At 41.8% G+C, this 23,151-nt stretch overlaps 2 protein-coding genes across 2 annotated transcripts in view; one reads left to right on the forward strand and one right to left on the reverse strand.

The window, feature by feature from the left end:
- The first annotated feature begins 983 nt into the window (after positions 1 to 983).
- PGPEP1L (pyroglutamyl-peptidase I like) lies at positions 984 to 14,529 on the forward strand. The gene is made up of 7 exons (XM_066196627.1): positions 984 to 1,008; positions 2,448 to 2,486; positions 5,117 to 5,169; positions 11,270 to 11,386; positions 11,855 to 12,084; positions 13,024 to 13,111; positions 14,491 to 14,529. The coding sequence occupies exons 1-7, from the start codon at positions 984 to 986 to the stop codon at positions 14,527 to 14,529; spliced, it is 591 nt and encodes a 196-aa protein (XP_066052724.1).
- A 195-nt stretch (positions 14,530 to 14,724) lies between these two features.
- Positions 14,725 to 23,151, reverse strand: part of IGF1R (insulin like growth factor 1 receptor) — a 177,861-nt gene continuing 169,434 nt past the window's right edge. Inside the window, exon 21 of the mRNA XM_066196642.1 lies at positions 14,725 to 22,285. Coding sequence (XP_066052739.1) covers positions 21,919 to 22,285 — 367 coding nt within the window. The 3' untranslated portion in view covers positions 14,725 to 21,918. The remainder of the gene's footprint in view (positions 22,286 to 23,151) is intronic.

Consider the following 23,151-nt stretch of genomic DNA (forward strand, 5'->3'; position numbering starts at 1 on the left):
TGTTTAGCTGAGTCAGCTGTGTCTGTGACTTGCCCTCGAATAGCAAGGGCTTGGATTCTTAATTATGGATGGGGAGATTAATTTGCACAGACCTCAAATATCCAGTGACCCTCAAATCCATTGTTTTGGGCACAGATACACATGGGAGTGCTAATATTAAAGCTACAATCAAACTTTAACAAAAAACTTCAAGAGTGGCTTCAACTTCTGCTGAAGAAATGTTAGAGGACAGAAAAGGTTTCGTTTCTGAATAATTTCTGAGTAAGGTCTAATTCAAATTTTTCTGTTCTTGTTTTTACTGTGTGGCACAACTGCAACAAAAGCATTATTCCTCTAAGTATACTACCATGCACACAAAGCTTGGGAACATGAGCAATCAATTAAATCAGTGCAAAAATTAATTTCAGTGGTCTCTGTCAAATTCCTGGTTTATTTAAACCACTCGTGTTCCTCCCACACTTGCACAAGCGTTTACCAACACTGGAAAGGTCTCAGAATCTTTACTTCCAATTCAGCAAACATCTGCTTATGAAAAGGGACTAAATTAACTACTGAAGACAATACTTCTGCCCCCCTCCAAAATTCTATCAGCTTCTTCATAAAGGCTTAGTGTATTAATCTTTGCTACTCCGTATTTTTTTTTTTCTGCTCCCTTTTGCCAGTTGGAAAAACTTTAAAACTAGTACTACATTCCAAACAGTTCATATCAGTTGTTTCAGAGTGCATGGAACTAATAGACTTACATCTCCCCTCTGGAAGAATATCTAATGAAATACCTAATATTTTACAGCATTCAAGCAATACCCTTCATATATATATATACATGTATAAAGCACCTCTTATGTTCCAAAGAAAATAGAAAGTCTCACTCAAGAAATTAATTCAGCAACTATAGACCTTAAATCTTGCCTTATTCCTTACAAATTCTTTGTTCCTTAGACCACCTTGTACTTAGATTTTTTCCTAAAAAAACCCCAGCACAAATGAAAAATAACTATGAGAAGACTGGTATGTCATTGCCCTGTTCAGAATCATAGGAAATGATTAATGAATGGTCAAGCAGAAAAATAAAAATTTTTAAAAAAAATCTGGATTGACATAGGAGTATGAAGGACTGTAGGATTTTAAGAGTAATTCAGTGCTGCCAGTGGCAGATTTCACCTTACTTAAAGCTGCAGAAAGCTCTGTTTCCCATATTAGAAGCTTCTTTAGCCCCAGCAGCCAGCAAAAGTTAATTCTGCAAGTTGTGTTAGGAGAAGAAATGGATGGTGGAATCAGAGTCTTTTGAATAAGGAGAATCCACACCATTTTTTTTTGTGTGTGTGTCTCAGCTCAGGATGATTTAAATGACAGACACAGGTCATACAGCTCCAAACCTCATTCAGCCACCACCCAACCCAAGGGATTTCTTCAGAAATTTTTCTTTTTTTCCTTAAGGTCTCACAATTACCATCCCTCTTGAGATAATATAGTGGCTTTCTATTCTTAGCTTATTTCTCCCCTCCCTCTCTCTCTCTCTCTCTCTCACACGCACACTTCCTACTCAAAACAAGACCCAGTGAAACCCTCTGCCCACATAGTTATAATTCCCAAGAGAACTTGCATATGCTTTTGTTTTGGGCAGTGACAATGTGCATATGTTTTGATTTCAGGCCCCCCCCATTGGCTCTCGGGCTCCACTTTAATGAAGACAGACCAGCTATTAAACTCACCAGTTTCAGCAAGCTATAACCCAGCTTCTAGAGTTCCTCTGACCTTGCAAGTTGGAGTGAGATTTTCTAACATGTTGCCTGTTAAAGGATATTACCAAGTAAATGTTTTGGGTTAGCAAATACACACATGTTCCTGTTGGTGTTTGGTTTGAAAAGTGTACAGTGCTTGGACTCTTTCATAACAAGCCTGAGATAAAGATCAAGAGTAGTAAATCGGGTAAGTGCTGTGAAGAGGAACAGCAGAGTTACCCCTGAGTTTAAACTGGTAAGAAAAAGCCCAAGAACAGTGGAAATGGACTGATAAGTTTTTGTAGTTTTCGTTCCTCACCATTAAAGTGAATTACAACTGCTAAAAACAGAATGCCCACAGAGATGTAATAAAACTGATTCAATTAATTTTTTGTTTACTTGTACATAAACAAGTGATAAAAAAAAATATTGCTGGATATTTTCCAAGAAATTTCTTTATGCTTTTCCTCTTCTTCCTAAATACTCCATGCCTGGGAAAGGAACAAGTTTGGGGCAGTCCCAGTCAGCCAGTCTTCTATCTTTAATAGAGACGTAATCATTTTTGCTTTAAAAGTTGCATGAGTCACAAATCATCCCTGTCATGTGAAGCCAGACTCATCACACTTGGAAGAAAAAAGGTGCCCCAAATGAAGTTTGCCACAGATACCTGAATTATAATAGTGTTTGGAACTGAAAGACAACAAAATTCCACCTTCTGAAGCGTAGATTTCATGGATTCAAATTCCAACACTGTGGTGGTGACTGGTAAGATTTTGATTTTATTCTTTGAGCCAGAGATGGTATGTACGCATGCTTGATCTTTGTCATGAACAGTTTCCTGGAGGGAAAAAAGAGTAGCAAATGGTCATAGTAACATTTCCAAATGGAAAATAGCTTGTTGTGCCTTCCTAGGAAAAATCAGATGCATGTCAGAGGAAACAGACTGCAGTCTGCCCCCTTTACTGCCATCCAGCTTGGTTTGTTGTTCATTCTCTCCATGTTTTAATCTTTGTTGACATTCTCTGTGATCCAAACCACATAGCTCAAGGCAGTGCAGGCTACTATAAGATAAAGCTTACCCGAAAGACGCTCTGAAGCAAGAAAACCAGGTTGCATCACAATGTCATACAGTCAGTGTCCAGAATTAGAGCAGCACATGGCAACTTTGAGGGGCTCAGTTTCATGGCAAGGTAAGGGAGTTTTAAACCGGAGATGCTGCCTCATCACTCTGAACTAAACCATTCCATTTAAATATACCAAAGGAACATGCCTGAACATGCAGCACAAGGGACCAAATTTGGAGTTTCTCTTGCTGGCTCCAACTACTGCAGCATCAGAGAGGCAGAACCACCAGCTCAGAGAGTGCTGAGCTTTAAAAGGTTAAAGCTCCTAAGGAATGCTGCTGCTCGCTGTTCCTCTTGTTGCCACTGGCTCATCTGAGGGCAATCATTACACATATCTTGACATGTGAGTTGCTGGATAATTTTCCACTGCAGGTCATCTGAGGACATAGGAACGAGGGTGAAGCTACATCAAAGAGATTTGCATCTTGCTGTTTTCAATTAAACACTTTCTTTCTTTTTTTTTTTTTTTTTTTTTTTTTTTTTTTTTAATAGCTGCAAGATGGGCAGAACTAGTCTGGCTTGCTCCAGACGTTAACTGCAGATGAGCTGGATGGGAGTGCAGGAAAGGGCAAGAGGTATTTGCTAACCTCTTAAAAGGCTGACAGTCTGGTTCTCTCCTATGATATTTATGGCACATACCCTTGTTGGGAACACTTCTTAGCACCCTCTTAGTTTTTTCCTCTCTTTAGATCACCATTTATGTCCAGAAATCTCCTTGGTCAAAAAGCTTTAGAGTAGTTAAGACACACGTGCATCTTTAATCTACTGCAGAGATTATCACAGCATGTCTCTGTCACATTTTCACCTGCTCAGAATATAAACCTGCTGGCAGGGAGCCCAGTTTATTATATGGAGCCCAGTAACACTCAGCCAGTTACCTCTCCACATTGCTGCAGGTATTGCAGTAAAACTCTCTTGCATTTTAGTCATTTTTCACAGCAATTTTATCCTAAGCAGTAGTTTCTTAGGGCCACCACTGACACAAGTGTTTCATTGTGAGCTACTTAATAACTTTATTATAATTCTACAGTTCTGTGCACACAGGTACAGAAGCTTGTACAACCGCAGCTTCAAAATGGAGCAGGTGCCACCTGAATTTTGCTCTCAAAGCAGAGTAGGACTAATGGGGTTTTATGTTTCCTGGAAATGTGAAATGAGCACCATTTTCTTTGTTCCCTCCCCATAGGAGGAACTCAAACCTGGAGAAAATATTGTCAAAAATGTAAGCTTTTCATAACATTAAAAAGAAAAGATGGAGCAATCATGAAATAAATATTAACAAATTAAGAAATGCTTAAAGTCTAGCACTAATTAAGCTGTCACAAGCCTGCATTTAGGCTTAATTGCCTCCACATACAAGTGACTTTCACTGTGCAAAATGGCAATCATCTGCTGTCAAGTATTTACTTGTCCATTTAAGGATTTTAAATATTTAAGAGTTATAGCATTAAAACCATTTCACAAAGTCATTTTCCTGACAGCCAGGATCTAGGACTTGGCAACACTCTGGATTGAGAACATTAATTGAGATTAATAAAGATAGTGGGAGTTTTCCATCAAACTTTCTAATGACAAAATGCCCATCTGCTCAAAATTAGGTCTTTTCCCTTTTTTATTAAAAAAAAAAAAATCCGTTCACAAAAAAAAGATGCATAAAATTGAATGTAATACTTTGGAGTCAAAGTGTTCTTTCCCCTTTTCTTCTCTCTTTTCCTGGGGAAAAAAGTGAAATAAGACATTTTTTCCAGCACCACAAAAAAGCACATTTTCCTGGATAGGAAACTGTAAGTTTTCATTACTTGTGATTAAAGTAAATCACAAATGAAATAAATTCTACTCTTTCAAACATTTTCATTAAATATGCATATCTTCATCTTCATGAGCTTTAACAATAAGAATGATACATTAACTGTGACCTGGGAGTATTTAATACCATAATTTTTAGTAGTGGTATTTCTATGGATGATGATCCTTCCCCAAAATCATCATTTACATGATCTGTCCTATTGGTTCCACTACATTTAACCAGCTCTCTGATAAGAAAGCCTTGACAGGAATGAAGATTGCAGGATTAGTTCTTTTGTCGGTGAATATAAAAATTGAAAATACTATTCCCTTAAGTGTTGTAAAAGCTAAATCCTATCTAAAAAACTCAACCTCCATAACCAAAAATAGGAAGATAAAGATCAAATATGTGTGTGCACACATGTCAGCACCTAATCTGTAATTGCAGAATACGCACAGGTTAAAAACATCTTTCTTTCTTTTCAGGTTTTGGTCCCTTCAGACAATACCTTGTTAATTCCAGCTGGGAAGCAGTGAAGGTAGGCATAAAAAAAAATAAAAAGGAGGGAGGCATTTTATTTTTTAGACATCCCAACACAAACTGGTTTTGGGCTTTCCATTCCCTTTTCATGACTCATTAAACAGAATTGTGCCTCATGGAGCAGACACCCAACATGGAACAAAGAGGAAGTGTTATTTTACTTGTATTATTTTTTGGTGCTATTTAAGCACTTCAAAATATTATTCTTTATTTTAAAAATTTATTTTTACCCAGGGTGCCTTCTCTACAACTATTGCATGTGCCACAGGTTTTGCCTGTCTTCAGTACAGCGATCATCTCTCCTACCACAGTTCATTTCATCCTGTGTGACACAAGTGCAGCCTATTGAGTTCTCACTGCCTGCTTCAGGCACACAGAGCCTAAACTCTGCCAGTTCTAAGTGTGAGTTCACATTTCAGCTTTGGCTTCCACTTTCAAATGACAGTGAAGTCTACAATTAAATTGAAAACAAGACGTTCTGAGGGTTTTTTTCCTCCATACACTTCGACTGGCAGTAACAAGTCTCTGATGCAGTCTTGAAAATTCCTGCTTGTTTCCTAAATCCGTGTATTAGAACAAATTTAGCTGGGGGATACAAAGACATGGTTTGGATACCTGGCTATAGGCATCAAATGATTCATTCTCCCTGTCCCAGACAACAGCCTTTCCTGGAGTTCAGCTACTCTCATAAGGTACCTATGAACAGAGTTATTGTGAGAGGGTCTTTCACATAAGATTTTAGTAATCCCAAGGTAGAAAGAAGGTTACACAATGAAACCTGAAACTAGTGGGGGAACAGTCAAAGCAGTAAAATTAAATTGGAGCATTGGTCCAAAATGTGCAAGAAATGACAGATAATACTGGTAAAATGGAAAGCAGGACATGTAAAACAAATCAAGGAGACTGTGTTCTATTATGAAGGCTGAAACAAGTCCATACGTTTTTTAATTCTTTTGGACACTGAAATGAGAAAGTCAGCTATAGGAAAGTATTAGCAATGACAGAAAGGTGATGGCTCTACAGGACTATAACCATAGTACAAATTTTGGTGACAGCTACTGAACATCTGTTTTGAAAATGAAGTGCACTCAATCCAAGATGATTGAAAAACAAGGAGCCAGTATGTTTTTCCAAAGACCAAAGCTGTAGCAATTCCACCAAAACATACATCTTTTCTATTCTAGCTTTGTTGGGTGAAGAATGCTGAGTACAGCTTGGTGTTTGGTAGAATAAATCTATTGCCCCCTCCAAGTCATGAGGGATGTTATCCCTGTAGGCTAACAAGAAACAAAAAAACTTCTGTGATACCTTCCCACACCCCAGCCATGACCCAAGGAGACCCATCAATTATCTTAACTCCAACATGACATGTGCCCTAGACCACAAATATTTGTCAGTTGACAGTGTTCTTGCTCATTATTTCCTGATTCCTATTGGTTCTAATTTTGGGTGCAAGATCATCCTCTTCTGGCTGAAAATAGAGCATGTTCTTTATCTGCAAGCAAAACAGCCTCGAGCCAGAAGGCACCAATGGGATGAGTTTTCTGTAACAATGTCATGAGCTGGCTACGCCAGGGAGTTACATAACAAGGGCCACGGCATTCCATAACAAAACAGATGTCAGTCCTTGCGCGTGGAGGAGAACAAATCCATTTCCCTCTGATGTGGCACCCTCTATGTGGAATTAATTTGTATTCAGACTGGGGATGCTGCTTTGGTTTCCTACTACCTGGCAAAGGTGGTTGATTCAGGCAAGTCAGAGAAACTTGCTGCAAATCTGGAAGTACTTTGGATTTTGATAGGCTTCTCCACACTAAACAGCAATCCCATAGTATTGTTCCATTGGCTTCATTCATAGGAGTAGCCCTTGAATCTTCAGAAATCTTATGCACATATATTAAAGATAAAAAAACCCCTCAGTATTTACATCTGGAAGTAATCCTGTCTTGGCTTGGGGTACCTGCATGGATCACCGGAGTGACATAAAACCCTCCTGCCAAGTCTCTTTGCTGTGAACCACGCAAGTGTGCACTCAGATTCATCCTCTGGAACGTGCTGAGCAGCCAGAACAGACCTACTAAATATGACTGGTCAGGCTTAATGCCTTTGTAGCATTACCCAGAACTATCCTAATTATTACCCCAAAATGAAGTAGGTGCTTATCAAAAGCCTGGATATCACAGCACCCTCAGTGATGATGTAATGCTGATACGCACACTTAAAAGTTCACACCCCAGAAGGGTCCTCATACCAAAAGCATCTGAAAGCCTGTAAAAATACATTTAACAGTTCCAGTGTTCTAATTCCAAAGCATAGCCTCACTCTCCATGCTTTTGAAATGGATCCTTTGCCAAAGAACCACGGCTGCCCTTCTGTGAGCAGTACTCGCTCACAACTGCTTCCTCAAGCTCCTCCACAGGATGCTGTTGGTGGGATCACCTGTGCTCCTGAACCTCTCTTCCTGCTGTAGGGAGGGTCAGAGATTGATCCAATGAGCCCACAGCCCATTCCAATAGCTACAGCCCTTCTATGTCCTCATTGGGCACAGAAAAACATAATTTCTCTTACAAATTCCCTATTTACTACTACTGCCCTTTTGGTGAATAAGCCAATTTCCCTTGAAGTCCTCAGGAATCCAATGGTAAATGTAAAACTCTACAAATCACCATATCTACTGGTTTGAAAAGAGTATTTGTTCTGAATTTCCTCTTTTAGAATATGAAGATAAAATTTTCCAAGAACATGAGGCATACCCCATTGTTTTTGCATGGACCCAAGTTCTCATCACAGAACAAGACTCACACCAGGCATTCATCAGCATTGCATTCTTCATCCGTGCACTTTTTGTTCCTCAGCAGGGACCCCTCGAGTGTTCAGGGAAAAGGGGATCAAATGGACCTGAAAGCACAGACAAATCTGTCAATTCAAGGTCATGGAGAAAAGCTTCAGAGTTCTCAGACACCATCACCTGGCCCAGCATGGTTGTCTAGCACTAGAAAGACAGCTTATCTTTTAGAAACCTGTCTCACTAAGATTTCGTGGTTCTCATAACTTCATTCACCTGAAATAGCCTCATAAAATATGCACGAAAACTCTGCCAACAGCACTTTTAACTCTGGAAGTGCAGGACATTCTCACTAAAGGAAAACAACACCAGGTATTTACTCTGCATTTGCTGACAGATCGCACTGAGTTACCACGATGCCTTAGTGCTGCAGCGCCACATGGGACCTTCAGAATCCCAGATCCTCTGATTTGTTTATTCCATGCTACAGATTGATGGTCCCACCTAATAACCCTTGATCCAACCCTGTTGCTGTGTCTCCTCCAGAAAGTCCTGTCTGCAGCTTGGCACCCAAATGACCTATCAGGGCACTCCACCATCAAGGTCAAAGCCCCCAGTTAATAGGGCACAAATGTAAGTTGAGTGACAACATTCATAGTAATTAAACTGTTAGTGCAAAGAACAGGTCACATTTCCAACTGCTTCTGGGAACTGTGTCTGCTATCGGGGGAGAGGATCAGATCTCCCAGTGCAGTTTTTCATCCTGCCACCGACCATGTGGTCTTTGGAAATCTGTCATTTAATCTGTCTCTCTCCCTCTCTGCTTTAGTTTCATCATCTGTGAAACTAAGACATTGCTATTTAGTGCCTTCATTTCTGTTTTGGAACTTTCTTACATCCCTGAAGTTTTAAGAAGGTTATCTACAGGATTAGAAAAAAACCCAACAACTTAAAACAACCAAACCAAAATCCCAAACTAAATACATAAACAAAACCCCACTAACCAGCCACACAAAACAGCTTTGTTTGCAGTGTACTTGCAGTCTGGCTGGGGCAACTGAAACCTTCTGGTTTCCTTTCTGCACCAACACAAGCAGTTCACAAGATTAACACACGGAGCCACCTTCCCAGCAACGCAAACCAGCGAGAACTCAGGCAAAATCAGTGATGTTTTCCAGGGTTTTCTAAAAGCTCAAGCTATTTCCAACACACAGCACCAACCTGAGCACAGTGCTGTGCAAATCACTTCTCTGTGGACCAGAACGCCACTGGACTAGGACTATGACCACAACTCAAAACAGCTCAAGGTCAGCAGCTGATAATGCTGGATTTCTTCACCCTTCTAGAAGAACTTCCCAAAAAAGAATCTTCATGTTTTCTCTTGAACTGCTTTTCCCACAAAACAGTCCTACAAAACTATTCTCCTCCTTTGAAATTTCCTTTCCTGTTTGAACTACAAAAGACAGGCACTTGTTCACTGATTTCACTCACCAGTGTGAGCTCTAGTTTCCACATGCAGTCACCCTCCTCTAACAATCTTCAGTCTCCCACCTTAAATGCAAAATTGGTTCTGGTTGAGGCTGAGACAAGGAACAACCTTTTTTTATTTTGCTCATGTTTACACAACATCTGGTCTAATGGATGTAAGCCCATGGCTGGGATTGTTAGACAACAGTGTAGTACACATTATTGACAACATGGTGAAATTGCTCAGGACATGGAGAACCATCTTCCTTTGACACAAATTCTCAGCCATTTGCTATTGGCCAGTTTTAGTTTGGTGTCCTGCACAAAAGTACTTCTGTGTGTTTCTGCCATGACAACTGGTGACAGCAGAATGTCTCAGCCCAGAGAGCACGAGAGGAGAACAGCATTACAGCTGGCTCTGGGTATTCACATTCTGCACCAAAGTTAGGGGTAGTTGAGTCCTCTAAGCCTTGGAGTTTAAAAGAAAGAATCTCACTAAATGTAAAAATTAAAAATGCTTTGGAAAAGAAAATGCTAATTGTGAACCATCTGGGGTTTTCTTGTGTGGAGGCTCAGGCACAGTACAGCATTCTTCGGCGAGATGATGCAATAGGCTCTCAAAGACTGTCAGTGCCCACAGGACAAAAAAGGCTGGCACTGTTCTCCAAATGTGTTTACTTCCCTGCAGGCATTGTTTCCTTGCTTGTGTCAAATAGTTTATTGAGCACAGCTAATCAATGCTTCCGCTGACAAGAAAATTGGAACAGTTTATATAGGAAGTGAGTGTTGAAGGGCAAATTTCCCAGAACTGTGGGCCTCATCTGCATGGGTATCCTGAGTGAGAAACAAAAACCCGAGAAGACAATGACACCGAATAGTTACAGGTCTCTTGGGCTAATCAGACACCTCCACTTTTGCCTGTGACCCCTGAAAAACTTAACCTGTGCCATCCTTTGGTAGTGGTTTACTCAAACGGAACAGGGATTTTCAACCATCGTTCTACGTTTCTGGGACAAAGCTTTTCACCTCAGATTAATTCCTTCTACATCCTGCCACTGCAGCTGCTTACCTTCTGCTGAGGCCTATGCTTTGTTTCTTAGCCCTGTTCCACTGACAAAATCACTTCAAGTCACTTCCATGTGACATTTATTCTCCAAACCATCTTCCAACCACCTGGCCAATTCTGAGCATAACTTTTTCTTTGGGAAAATTGGTCCTATGTGGAAATTCAACTGTACATAATTAGAGGAGAAGTAACATCTCAGTGACATTTCCTTTTACTAGAGAAACCTTCTAGACCAAAAAATAAATGAAACTCATTCTAAATGTACCTTCCTTGTGTTGACAGTGACCGTCAGCACAGCTTACCTGAACCTGCTCAAGCCAGCAGATCTCGTGCCCCTGGAGTGAAAAAGTCATGCTTAAGCTGAATTCTCCTTGGTTTTGTCTCCTTTTCAGAGAAACAGCTCTTACCTACAGCAAGGCCTATTTAGATGCTTTCAGGGTTGGAGCTTTTCTGAGAGAAGCTGTCTCATGGTTCCCCAGGGACCAGTCCCAAAGCAATAACCCCTCCCACCCACTGGAGACTGAGCATCTCCTTGGAAAACACAATGGCTCCACACGAACAGACGTGACACTAGCAAACTGTTTAGCACATTTTAGCCTCTTCCAGTTAAAAGAGAGGGAGCAACCACAAAACAAATCTCATTGCAGACCAGTGTTCAGGAACCATGGGCTAAGATGTTGCTCACTCAGGTGTTTTCTCAGTTGAATCAGCCCAGTTTCTTTACCACTGTCAGAAACCCAGTGCTCCTTCAAGTCCTCGGTGGCTTTTTTGTAAACACAGGAGCTGTCCAAGAGAGGCCTTGGTGAAAACATCGATCTCAGGATCATGCAGCTGCCAGTGGTTTACCAAAAAGCAAAGGAGCAAATCTGCAAGATATGGACAACTCTTCAGCCACTGGTGGGTAAAGATGAAGTTACACAATTTCCTCCCCTTCCCTGAAAACAATGAAAAAAAATCTCTAAGAGAGTTATTGCAAAACATCATCAAACAACTCTGGAAAATGACTAATGATACTGTGATCAAGGTTCCAGGCTGCAATTCGGAGCACAAATTAATTAGCATGCTGGTTTAACCCCATGCCAGTTAAACAGCATAGCTGATGCTGAACAAAGGAAAGGAAAATATCTACCGTAAACTGCAGAAAAGGTACTGCAGCTTTGCAGTCCTGACTAGACACAACAAAACCTACAGCCTTATTTGGTTCTCATTTATAATCCCTTATCAAAGTTTTCTTTAGACATGAGCAAGACTCCCCACCTTGAAGCCAGTAATTCACATAACGCCTGGCACTTTTGCATCACATGTTTTAAAAAAAACAGGTCTCGTTTTTAATTTCCTGTTATTCACTCTGGTGGGAAAAAGCAGCTTACAGTTCACGTTGGGCTGGCTTCATCCGCCACGGCGCTCATCATCCTGGAGCAGTGTGGGAAGAACAAAGGCTACCACGAGAGGGATGCTTGTGGTTTTCACCCAGAAGGTGCCTGCTGCGTGCTGGATGGCCCAGAAAAGATTGACTCTACCATTAATATGAAGGCTCTCTGGAAAAACATCGCAGTGGAAGGGATTGATATCATCCTTTCCAGAGACGCGGGAAGGTAAAGGCCGCCTATCAGGGGCTCACAGAAACAACTCAGTCAGCTCAGTTAACCTTGGGGAATCTCTGCCATGACATCTTCTCCAACACAAATGACTCTGAAGCAAAGTCTTCAGAGGGGCACAAGTATGAAATTGGGATGAATTTAAATTTTATGTAAAGCAGCCTTCATGAAAAACTACAGGCAGCAGATATTTTTCCATAGATTTGTAAATTCCACAAGAAACAAGTTCCAACATAGCACACCCTGTGATGAGCAACCCCAGTAAACCTCAGCTATTAAGAGAGTCTGAAAGCAATATTGACTAGTAGCAGATTTTAATCTGTTTTTCTCAACTGGGAGGGACACAAAATGTAAATAGATATACTGGGGAGCAGCAATTACAGGTACTGTTAGAACCAGGCCTGTGATCTCGTTATGTGTTCCAGTAGCATTGAAGCAATTTTCTACTATGCTAGTCTTCACTGGAAAGGAAAACAAAACAGTAATTTTCATTTTATTTTAAATAAAATTCAGCTAATATTGGCCCTTAAATTCAAGATCTGAACCTGAATTTTAAAAGGTGGAATGCTAAGAAAAATCCCTTCAGACAGGGAGATTTTATGACTTAGACAAGAACTGTGTTACATGGTTGTAATTTCCAGCAGGGTGTGTAACCTTTCCCACCCCACAAGAATGCCTGTCTTGTGATTATTTTTTTTTATTATTATTATTTAAAGTTCTTTGTGGGTGGGTGTCTGAGAAACCAAACCATCAGATAAGCAACATTTGTTTCTCAAACTTGGTTTATTTCAGCATTTCCTTTATTCACTAAGCAAATACGTTCTTAATAATTTCATAAACTAGATCTGGTTTGGCTACTTAGAATATTTAAATTTAATCAAGGTTTACTGAGCCTTAATTCAGGTTTCTGGTTTTGTTTTGTTCTTAATATTGCAGGTACATCTGTGATTACACCTACTACACTTCTCTCTATTATGGCAATGGAAGAGCTGCTTTCATCCACGTCCCTCCATTATCTGAGTCAGTAACAGCAGAATTTCTAGGAAAAGCATTACAGACCATTATCTTAGCAATGTTACAACAGTGTGGGGAACAAAGAGAGATGGATCATAGAGGGGGGAAATGATGATTTCTTAGAATGTAATTCCTTACCACTTAAATGAAGCAGATCTAAAGATTATTTAAACCCCACACACAAAGGATTTTATAGCCCATGTTATTTTCAGTGAAATTTCCTTGCAAAACCCAACAAACTGTTTGCATCTCTTAAAGGCTTGAGGGGAAAAAAAACCCCAAATGACTGGCAGCTCATATTGCTAACAATGAAGTTGTTCAGATTTTACAAAGTGTGAAACTGGATTGAAAACATTTTAGATGCTTAATCCTGGCTCTGCTGGTTAGAAAGACATCAGTAAAGACTTGCTGACCCCAGATGGATGCTCACAGCTGTAAGGATTCAGCACGGGATGGATGTAACAGAGATCCCCCTCAGCCCTTCTGAGTCCAGAGTTCAGCCCACAAAAAACATGGGCATGGGAGAAACCAAAACACACTTGGGGATTCTGGTATGTGAAGCTCTACAATTCTCTCTTACTGACCTGCTGTAGATGCTGCTTTCCACATCAGCAACGGGCTCTGACCCAGAGTGGCTTCAGAAAACAGAGAAAACAAAACCAGCAGGATCTCTAATGCTCTTTGTAACTTTTCAACCCAAACCCGCCACTTTCCACAAACTCTCAGTGCCTGTCCCAAGGGAAAACCCCACAGTCCTTCCACAGAGCACAGCCCAAAGGCAAATCCAACAGCTAACCTGTCCCAAGAGAGGCAATCCTGAAGCACTGTGCTGTGGGGAGGGTTGGGGCACCTGAGGTTACCTACAGAACAGGCACCAAAGGAGATCCCAAACTGTAGAACACGGGATCAGACTCCTCCACATCTCAAACAGCTCCATGCAGAAGGGCTGGGTACCACAGAGGGTCACAGCACTGCCCTTCGGCACACAGGGAATGTCCACGCTCTCCTCTGAAATCCTGCTGCCAGGACACAAGGACGAGATGAGATCAGTCAGTGGAACAGCACAGCAGCAGCCTAATCTGGACACCTGGGATTTCCTGAGGGAAACAAAAGCCTGTTCCTCAAGCACCATCAGTAAAATGACAAGAGACAAACACAACAGCACAGGCAGCTGCTGGGGCTTTGGGCCACCACTGAGCCTTGTTTTAGTCAACATTTTGATGCCAAGAGTCTGAGGAACTGGAAACGCCACGATAATGCTGGGTTTCTTGCCACTGACTTTTCCAGTGTTACAGAAAGCTGAGAACCAGGTGCTGGCTGGCTGAATGCCTCACATGGGGATTGCGCTGCAGGTAAATGAAGAATTAACAATGCTCACCTTATGCACAGGAACCGCCTTGTGCAAAACTGCTCAAATCTCAGCCATGAAGGATCCAAAAGCTCAGTGTCTCTCGATGAAAATGCTTTTGATTTCAACCAAACAATGGCAGTACTGACTCCTATTAAGAGTAGCTCAATTGGAAGCAGCCAGAAAGGGCAGAGGAAAACCAGAGCAGCTTTACTCGGAGTTCTCTAACCTGTACTTGCTTTGCACGAGGAGCAACAAAATCAGAAACAAGCAAATGCATACAGAATTCTTTTATTTAACTTAAATCATGTAGTACTGAAACTACTAGAAAAAAGCAGAGTAAGAGAAACTAAAGGAGCCTTAGCTTCAGCCATTCAAAATAGACAAAGTTTCTTCTTTTCATAATGTAAAGAATCCCGAGTATATCGCAATAACAGGAATAAATTCTTACAACAGAATATACAAAAACATTTTGAAATTTTTTTTTATCTACTGATTCATTTTAATATAAACACAGGAATTTCTTTAGGAATAATTTATACACAGCAAGTCTTTTTATGTAATAAATTGGCCATGTTTTTGTTTAATTTTCTCTTAAAAAAATTTAAACAAGAAAAACTGGAAAATGTATTTGCAACTGCATCCATTCCTTAGCACTTTCTAGTTTTTTGTCCCAGAGGTAGACAAACTCTGGCCAATCCTTTCATCTCAAACCTCACTGGTTCAGAAAACAGAAGAAGAGAAAGGTGTCCCTGTCCACAGCAGAGAGGTTGGATCTTCAATATTTTTAAATAACAATAAATAGGGACCCTGCCTTGCTCATTTCAACAAAGCTTTCCATGGTGCTCAACAGCTTTAGAGGCTGCACACAAACATTTAAAGTGATAAGAAATCTGCACAGAGTTCTTCAATGGTAATGTACCAAAACCACCTTCCCTCTTTCCCTGGTGCAGTCACACCCTTCAAAGCGCGAGGCCCCCGTGGCGCCGAGCGGCCCCAGGAGCCTGGGGAGCAGCAAACCCCGCTCTGTTTCCCCCACCAGTGAGGTTCCTGTCATCCATGAAGGTAACTGCCCTAGACAGCAAAGAGAAATGACCAGGTAAGATGATCCCACCCCAACCAGAGGGCTCTGGAAGACCAGGATACTGAAGATACAGAACATTTTCCCAACTCCTTTACTCACTCGCTGTATACTGGGTCACAAAGCTCGGGCGGGACGGGGGAGAGGGACAAGCCATGAATCGGACAAGTCAGCGATTCCTTTTTGGCATATTGTAAAGCTAACTAGTAACTGGTACCATGGAAAAACTGATCACAGACAGACACACCCACACACAGACACAGAAAAGTGCCCTTAAATTATACTTTAGGCATTTATAAACTACAAACATTTTATAAAATTATTCTATGTACTTACAAAACGCAATGAAACATTTAATTAGTTCTTGTAAACCAGATCTTCGTCAACTGACTACCCGTAATCTACTGGACTTAAAGCCCTATTGAAAATGCTAATTAATGGTTACTAATCAACAGAACGCATACCCAAAAATATATATATGAGCACACACACACGCATATGCACACACACAAACTAGTGAAGTCCTAAGGTACTTGCAAAACGGGCCGACTGTAGGTGAGACCAATCCGTACAGGCCGATGACCAACCACTGTCACGCTCCTGGTAAGGAATTCACTGCTCCGGCTGCCAAGTCCGGAGGTTCATTTACAAGTACCAACCATCAAAGTTGTGACACCTGAGCGCTGATGCTGTCACACAGATTAGGCTCAGGGTAATACCTCAAACTTCGGCCAAGCCCTGTGTCTCTGTACATCCCCACTGCTGCGTCCTTTGTTCTCAGGTGTCTCCCCACAAACTCCTCCATGCTGACTGACCCAGCTGCTCCACGCCAGAGGCTGTTCGGCACCTCTGAGCAGCCACTTCTGAACCGAGGTGTCCTTCAAAGCCCTCCTGTCTACTTGAGTTCTGTATCTTCAGCACCCCTGGCCACTTGTGTTGTTTCTACACATCATTCTTCAATCCTTGTCTGCACATCTACTCATGGGTTTAAGTTGCAATCTCTGGCTGTATCACTGGTTAGTAAGGAGTGGATCCCTCGCACCTTCCTCCACTGTTGTTCAGCCCAGTGATTGAATACACGGTTGACAAAACAAAATAAGAATAACAGGAAACAAGTGTTACTTGTACTAATGGAATGAAAAGGGTTTAAATATATATATATCTATATTATAGATATACATATGCAGATATATATATGTATATATAGATATATATGTATGGAGTTACACCAACAGTAGGAGTGTTGTTCACTTTGACTGGGATTGTAACCAACACCCCACAGCAGTTCCCAGAGGGCCTGACAGCAGCTCCCTCTGGTCACCACTCCTCCTGGGCAAACTGGGCTTTCCTTCCTTCGTTCTAAGAGACCAAGAGGAGCATCAGTGCGGCCGCACCTGGAACCACTTGGCACCAGCTGGGAGGAGCAGGGGCATCACTCAGGGTGGCTCCACACCTCGCACCGTGCTCGGCTGCCGCCTCTGGTTCATCATCCCCCCCAAGGAGCACCTGATTTAGTGCCACGGCTGTGTCTGCACAGCAGCCGTGTTCCCTGCAACCACACCACCTCCTGTGCCACGGGCACTCCGCAATGCCAGTCGGGAGGGACCTGCAGTCCCAGCCGCCTGCTCCCCTCAGCGACGCCAGCTCGTTATCCCACTGCAGAGAAGCATCTCGGTGCCATCCATCAAAATGCTGGTTTTCAGGGCTGGGTGGGCTTTTGTGTTTAATTTATAAACAAACTGGATTACTTTAACTTTATTCAAACATAGCTGAAGTTCTAAATAAATTTTCCATACCAGACAAGCCAGTGGTCTCAGGGAAGAACAACATTACAAACCATATTATGACTCTATCAAGCCAACATTAATTCTCAGTTGTTCACATGCACAAACAACTCGATTTACTGTCCAAGGGAAGTCTGCATGAAAAACCCATGTGAATAAAGCTATTCAAAATGCACAAAACACAACAAAAAAAGCTATGGAAACAAACAGAACAAAAAAAGGAATTAAGCTTGAATTGCAAACACAGAATGCAATGGTATCATGAAGGTGGTTTGGTCCAGGAGAGCTGACTGCCATCACGCACACGGACGCGAGGCCTCGTGGCTGTCTTCTACGGAAGTGCTTTTTGAAATGCTTCTCGTGATGCTACGTCATTAGTGTTTCTTCCTAATGCATTGTAAAACCACCTATGTACAATTCTACAAACCAGTAACTCGGACAGTTTTAACAAAACCCTCCTAGCCAGCTGAAAGATCTGAGGATCTCCAGTTGTGGTAATCAATATGTGCAAGGGAGGGGAACAGCCACTGCACCCAAAGGTCACTAGAACATCATCAAACATGGAAAACCAAACCAATGTAGTAAAAACTTCCAATTTTGCTGGTTTCTCAGGACTAGGGAGAAACGCTCCCTTCCAAAGACAAACTGTAGTAATTAACCACAGCACTGTGTATCCAAGAGGCCGGGTACAACTCTAAGTAGCCAAGCACCACATTACTCAGACACCACAACCAACACCTGCACGAACAGCTGCCAGAGCTGGAAAAAAGGAAACATTATACAGCAAGTTGATGGCAAGCTTGTGTTAGTCCTGTGTGCTTGTAAACCAGTTACACGCTGTCAGAGGGCAGTTAAAATTTGATGGCTGGTCCATCAGAATCCACAGTTATAATGCATATAAACAGGGGAAGAAAAGGGAACTGACTTTTTACTGGCACATTAAAAGAAATCAATTCAATGTTAGTTTTGAAAAAAAAAAAAATTAAAAAAAAATCAGTGCTCTCATCAAACAGAAGCAGCAAAGACCAAAGCTGTAAATTTGATGTAGTATCATCATCAGGCAGCCTGTGACAGGTTTTAGTCAAGAAAGCAACGCCACCACATATGAGCCAATTTTTTTTTGGGTTCTGATTCAGCCAAATATCTTTTTGATGCTTGTGACATCTGAGCAAGAACTGGCAGGAATGACTTAGTCCATTCTACAGGACAAACAGAAAGAACATTCCCTTTAGTATTTCTTCTGGACCTTCAAACATTGTAAACATTTGATTTCTGTAACAGACTTCAGGAAACACTCACAATTTGAAGTTCCCATATTGGGTCAGCTGCATTTCCACTCATCCAACCACGCAGCATTTTGCTGCTGACCCAGGGGCTGCTGTGACAGCACATTAAAAAGCCCCTGTGTTTCCTTAAAGAACGGTCACCCTAAGTCAGACAACTCTTGGATTTTTTTCCTCACAACGACAAATTTTAAAAAATTGGAGAAACCCCTTGGAAGTGAGGCAAATATTCTGAGGTGACCCTCTGTGACAGGCAGTGACTGTTCCCTTCCAGAACCTAGAGCATGTGGTATATGGAGTGAGAGGTTACCAGTATCAACGGCATTTATTGGCTGCTGAGAAATGTGAGATGTATTTTTTTATATACACACATATAAAAAAATAAGAGTGAGGTAGATAAATGTTTGAAAAAAAAAATCAAAAACTGTCCCCCTGTCATACTCTAAAACCCTTATCTCAGTATTTAAATTCATTATGGGGCATCTCTACAGTGATTTAAACTGATATCACAAAAATAAATAAAAAATCCTACATAGAATACCTTCTTAATTAACTTTTTTGTCTTTTTCATTTTCAAAAGGGAAAAATAACTATGGGACAGAGGCAAGAGAAGATAATGGGACCTAAACTACACAAGCAAAAAGCACTACAAACTTTTAAAAATCTCCAGTCAAAACTAGCAATCAGTATATTTTAACTCATTGTTCTTACTCAAAAGATTTGAACATTTCCATCCCAGAACCACCTCTTCCTGCCATCGTTTGGTTGGATCAGTGCTAAACAAAGGCCTAGACTGGAACTAAGGTAAGATGAGCAACTGGTACGACTCCTTGGGCGTCGACTTCCTGACGGCCCCTCCTTCCCCTCTCACCAAGGCTTCTGCAACTGAACAAGCTCACTCGTCTTCTTTTGTTCTGAGGTTTGGTCTGTGATTTAAGCCACAAGCTTGGACTTGTACAGGTTTCCATAGCTGCCAACACTTCACTGTTTGCCAGCCAAGCCGCCGGCCCCAGCTCCGAGCTTCCCACCGGCCCCACGGAAACGGCACGGGAGCTTCCCTTTGGCTGGAGGTGGTTTTCTTCACCGGGGTGGGAAGTGCAGCCCGGGTGCCCTCCACGAGGGCTCCCCTCCACAAGGGCTCCCCTCCACCAGGGCTTCCCCGTCGGGAAGGTGAAGAGCCGGGGTTGGCTGGAGCCAGGCGATCGAGGGCCACCCTAGGAATGCCTGGCGTTGCCAGCTGCACCTGGCACAGCTCTTGTTCACAGGGTGGAAGGGTTGAAAGAATCTCTTCAAGGATCAGTGACCCAAAAGCCTGGTGTCTGCTGTTGTACCCAATTAACAATTTGAAAAGAATACATGTGTGTGTGTGTGTCTGTGTGGGGATGGGCGGGTGGATGTGTGCCATGACCAGAACAAGCGGGGAGGGCAAGAGGGGCAAAGGACCCTTGTACAACAATGAATATAAACACTGAACAAGAATGTACTAAATAGTTAACCTTTTGTTTCTGACCTGAGTTTGTATCACGCCTTGCACTGTAAGAGACTCGTGTGCTGTCTGGGCAGAGGTTACTGGGAAGGAAGGAAAACTGGGGCTTAAAAACACCACACCACAGCACTGCCAGAGCGTTCCTGTGCAGGGTGTCCCTTCTTTCTCCTCGTCCCCCTCCAAAGCCCTGTAGCCCACACAGCCAAGATGTTGTAAAACAACTAATGGGAAGGAGGAAAGAAAAAGAAAAAAAAAAAAAAGAAAAAAAAAAAAAAAGGAGGAAATGTATTTATAAAAAGGCATTAAACAGTTCATGGCAAATCATATGAAAGGTATCAGTTACTGGGAAGGAGGAAGTAAAAGTTACACACTATAGTACAAAGCATAAGAAAATTTGTTGAAGTGGAAGGGAAGGGAAGGGAAGGAGGGCAGACCTGAAGGTTTTCATAGATTAAATCCACAAAGATAAAGAACAAAAAAAATAGCAGCTTTTTTCTGTACAGACATATAGATGAGTATCTGAACCGTAAGAAAGTTATAAAAGTGACACAAAAGACAATGTGTATGCAAATGATCCATGGTCTAACATAGAACTGCAAGACCCTTCGAGAAGTCTTAATAATAAAGAGAAAAGGTCAACAAAGCATCATATACTTGAATCCGGTTACTGCGATATTTTTGTCTTCTCCAATTTACGTTTCTAGGTGTTTTTTCCTTGCAAGCCTGTGAAGGAAGGCAGGCTGCAACGATGGAGATCTCGGCCGCTTATTCTCAGGTTTTTCGTAACTCATTTTTGGCGGGTTGACTTTTTTTGTACGAAATGCACGTGTTTGTTTAGCTCACCACTGCCAGTTTTGTCCAGAATTCACTGGGATGGGGACAGGGGTGGAGGGAGGGCTGGTTCTTTACCCCATCCCTTTTATCTTCTCCATCACAAGAAAAAAAAAAAAATCACGTTTTGTCCAGTTTTGAAAAAATATCTAGACAATTTGACTTCTAATTTTTTTTTTAAATACCAGTGCATGACTGAATAGACATATTGGTCAGGATCTGTTTTGAACAGAGCAGTTGATTACTGTGCTCCTTCCAAGACTACAAAAAAAAATAAAGAAACCAAAAAAACAAACGAAAACAAAAAACAAAGAGTTCTCTTTCTTTTTTTGGCAAAATTTGGCAGCGTTGAAAATGGTAACAGCCTTGGACAAATGATGGCCCTTTTTTATTCTTTTACATGTTCCTAAAAAGATTAAAGAGCAACATTAAAAATCCAGTCTTTTTTAGTTTAGGGTTTTTTTGTGTGTGTGGGGTTTTTTTTGTTTATGTTTTTTTGTTTGTTTGTGGTTTTTTTTTATAAAGACCTACAGTGTTGGGCAGGTGCTTGCAGGGGTACTGGGAACCACCTGGCCTGCGATATCTTTGATCTGATAAAAGTGCTGTACGGTTGAACTTGCACGCAGATATGTTTCCCATTATGAAGCAAAAAGAGAGACAGAAAGAAAGAGAAAGAAGAGAGAGGAGAGAGCAGAGAGAGACATCAGATCTCAAGTTTTCTGTTGCTATTAAGTGTTAACATTAAGAGTTTTAAAAGGCCAACTGTGTGCCCCACGACTGGAGTCCTTGACTGAAACGAACATCTGCTTGCATATTGAAAAAAAAAAGAAAAAAGAAAAAAAGAAAAGAAAAAGACGGTAACTTGTTTACTGAAAAAAGGGTTCTCCCAAGTGCAGCTATGGCAGTTCTGAAGATCCACTGAGGTACAGTAGGCTTTTGAATATATTGTGATTTTCTTTCTTTCTTCCCCCAAAGCCTGTGTCTGTGTGTGTTCTGTTTCTGGATCAGCAGGCCGAGGACTGTGGCAGCGGCAGGGCCCTCTCGTTCTTGCGGCCCCCGTTCATGTGCGCGTACGGCTGTCGCTCCTCGAAGCTGGCCCGCAGCACCACCACGCCGGGGCCGTTCTCGGCCTTGTGTCCTGAGTGCTTGTCAGTGGGTTGCAGGGTGGAGGAGGGGTCTAAAGGAATGCTCTCCATGTTTTCAGTCTCCAGGTCAAGCTCCTCTGTGTCCGGAGGCTTGTTCTCTTCACTGTAGAAGAAGGAGACCTCTTTGAAGGCTGGGTCCAGCTCGTCTTTGATGCTACCGATGATCTCCAGGAAGGAGGGTCTCATTTTCGGGTTGTACTGCCAGCACATGCGCATCAGTTCAAACCTGGGCAGGGAACACACAGGAGAAACATTTACTGAGGTGTTTCAGAGCCATGGCTGGGTCAGACCACATGTTTTAGAGAATCGTTCCATTCCGAGGGAAGCCAAAGTGACAGAACTTTGACAGGCAAAGACACCCAGGTTGTGGGTTCAATACCCATAACCAGCCACTTAAGAGTTGGACTTGATGATCCTGGTGGATCCCCTCCAACGACAGTATGCTGTGAACCTCTGTGTCACATTTCCACCTTCCTTCTCATCACCCATTCACTCCCATATCTCCTACCTCACCTCCTCCTCTCCCTCCCACACACCTGCCCACACCTCGTGGGTACCTGACATCCAGAACCATTTCATACTTTTATTCCGAACTGGCAGTTCTCTTTTTCCTCTAAATTACCCTGTGCTTAGTCAGCCATAAGCTACATGATCATAGATACTCTTGGAGTATCTTTTTCAAACAACTCATCCCACCCCATCAATACTGACTTGGAAAAAAATTAAAATAGGAAATACACGCAAGGTAAAGCACCGCCTTTTTCCCCTGAAAGCAGAAAATTACATTAAAATTAATTGTAATCCCCAGCGGACATTTGCCATTCTCATTGTCTAATCTTTTTATTTTAAAATTAGTTTGTTTTCATTTACGGCCAGGGATGCATTAATATTTTACAGAGTGTGAGATCATCTGTTTAAGCACATCCATGATTAGATCTGTACAATGTCCCATGCTGGCAAAACAAAACCACAAAATGAAACAGTAATACAGACATAATGAAAACAGCATTTTCATGACACAGCAAAATTGGATATTCCCAGGAGATCGCCCTGAGCTTTAAACATAACACAAGAAAGGATTTCACCGTCTGT

This window comes from Chamaea fasciata, unplaced genomic scaffold (genome assembly GCF_029207755.1).
Source record: "Chamaea fasciata isolate MVZ Bird 193981 ecotype frontalis unplaced genomic scaffold, bChaFas1.0.hap1 SCAF_14, whole genome shotgun sequence".
NCBI classification, from domain to species: Eukaryota; Metazoa; Chordata; class Aves; order Passeriformes; family Sylviidae; genus Chamaea; species Chamaea fasciata.

Bases quoted from the DNA above. Each gene is read 5' to 3' on its own strand.
- PGPEP1L (XM_066196627.1), top strand. From the start codon at position 984: ATGAAAAATAACTATGAGAAGACTG. The intron at 1,009-2,447 runs GTATGTCATTGC...TCTGAAGCGTAG, and splicing joins AAATAACTATGAGAAGACTG to ATTTCATGGATTCAAATTCC. The intron at 12,085-13,023 runs GTAAAGGCCGCC...TTAATATTGCAG, and splicing joins CTTTCCAGAGACGCGGGAAG to GTACATCTGTGATTACACCT.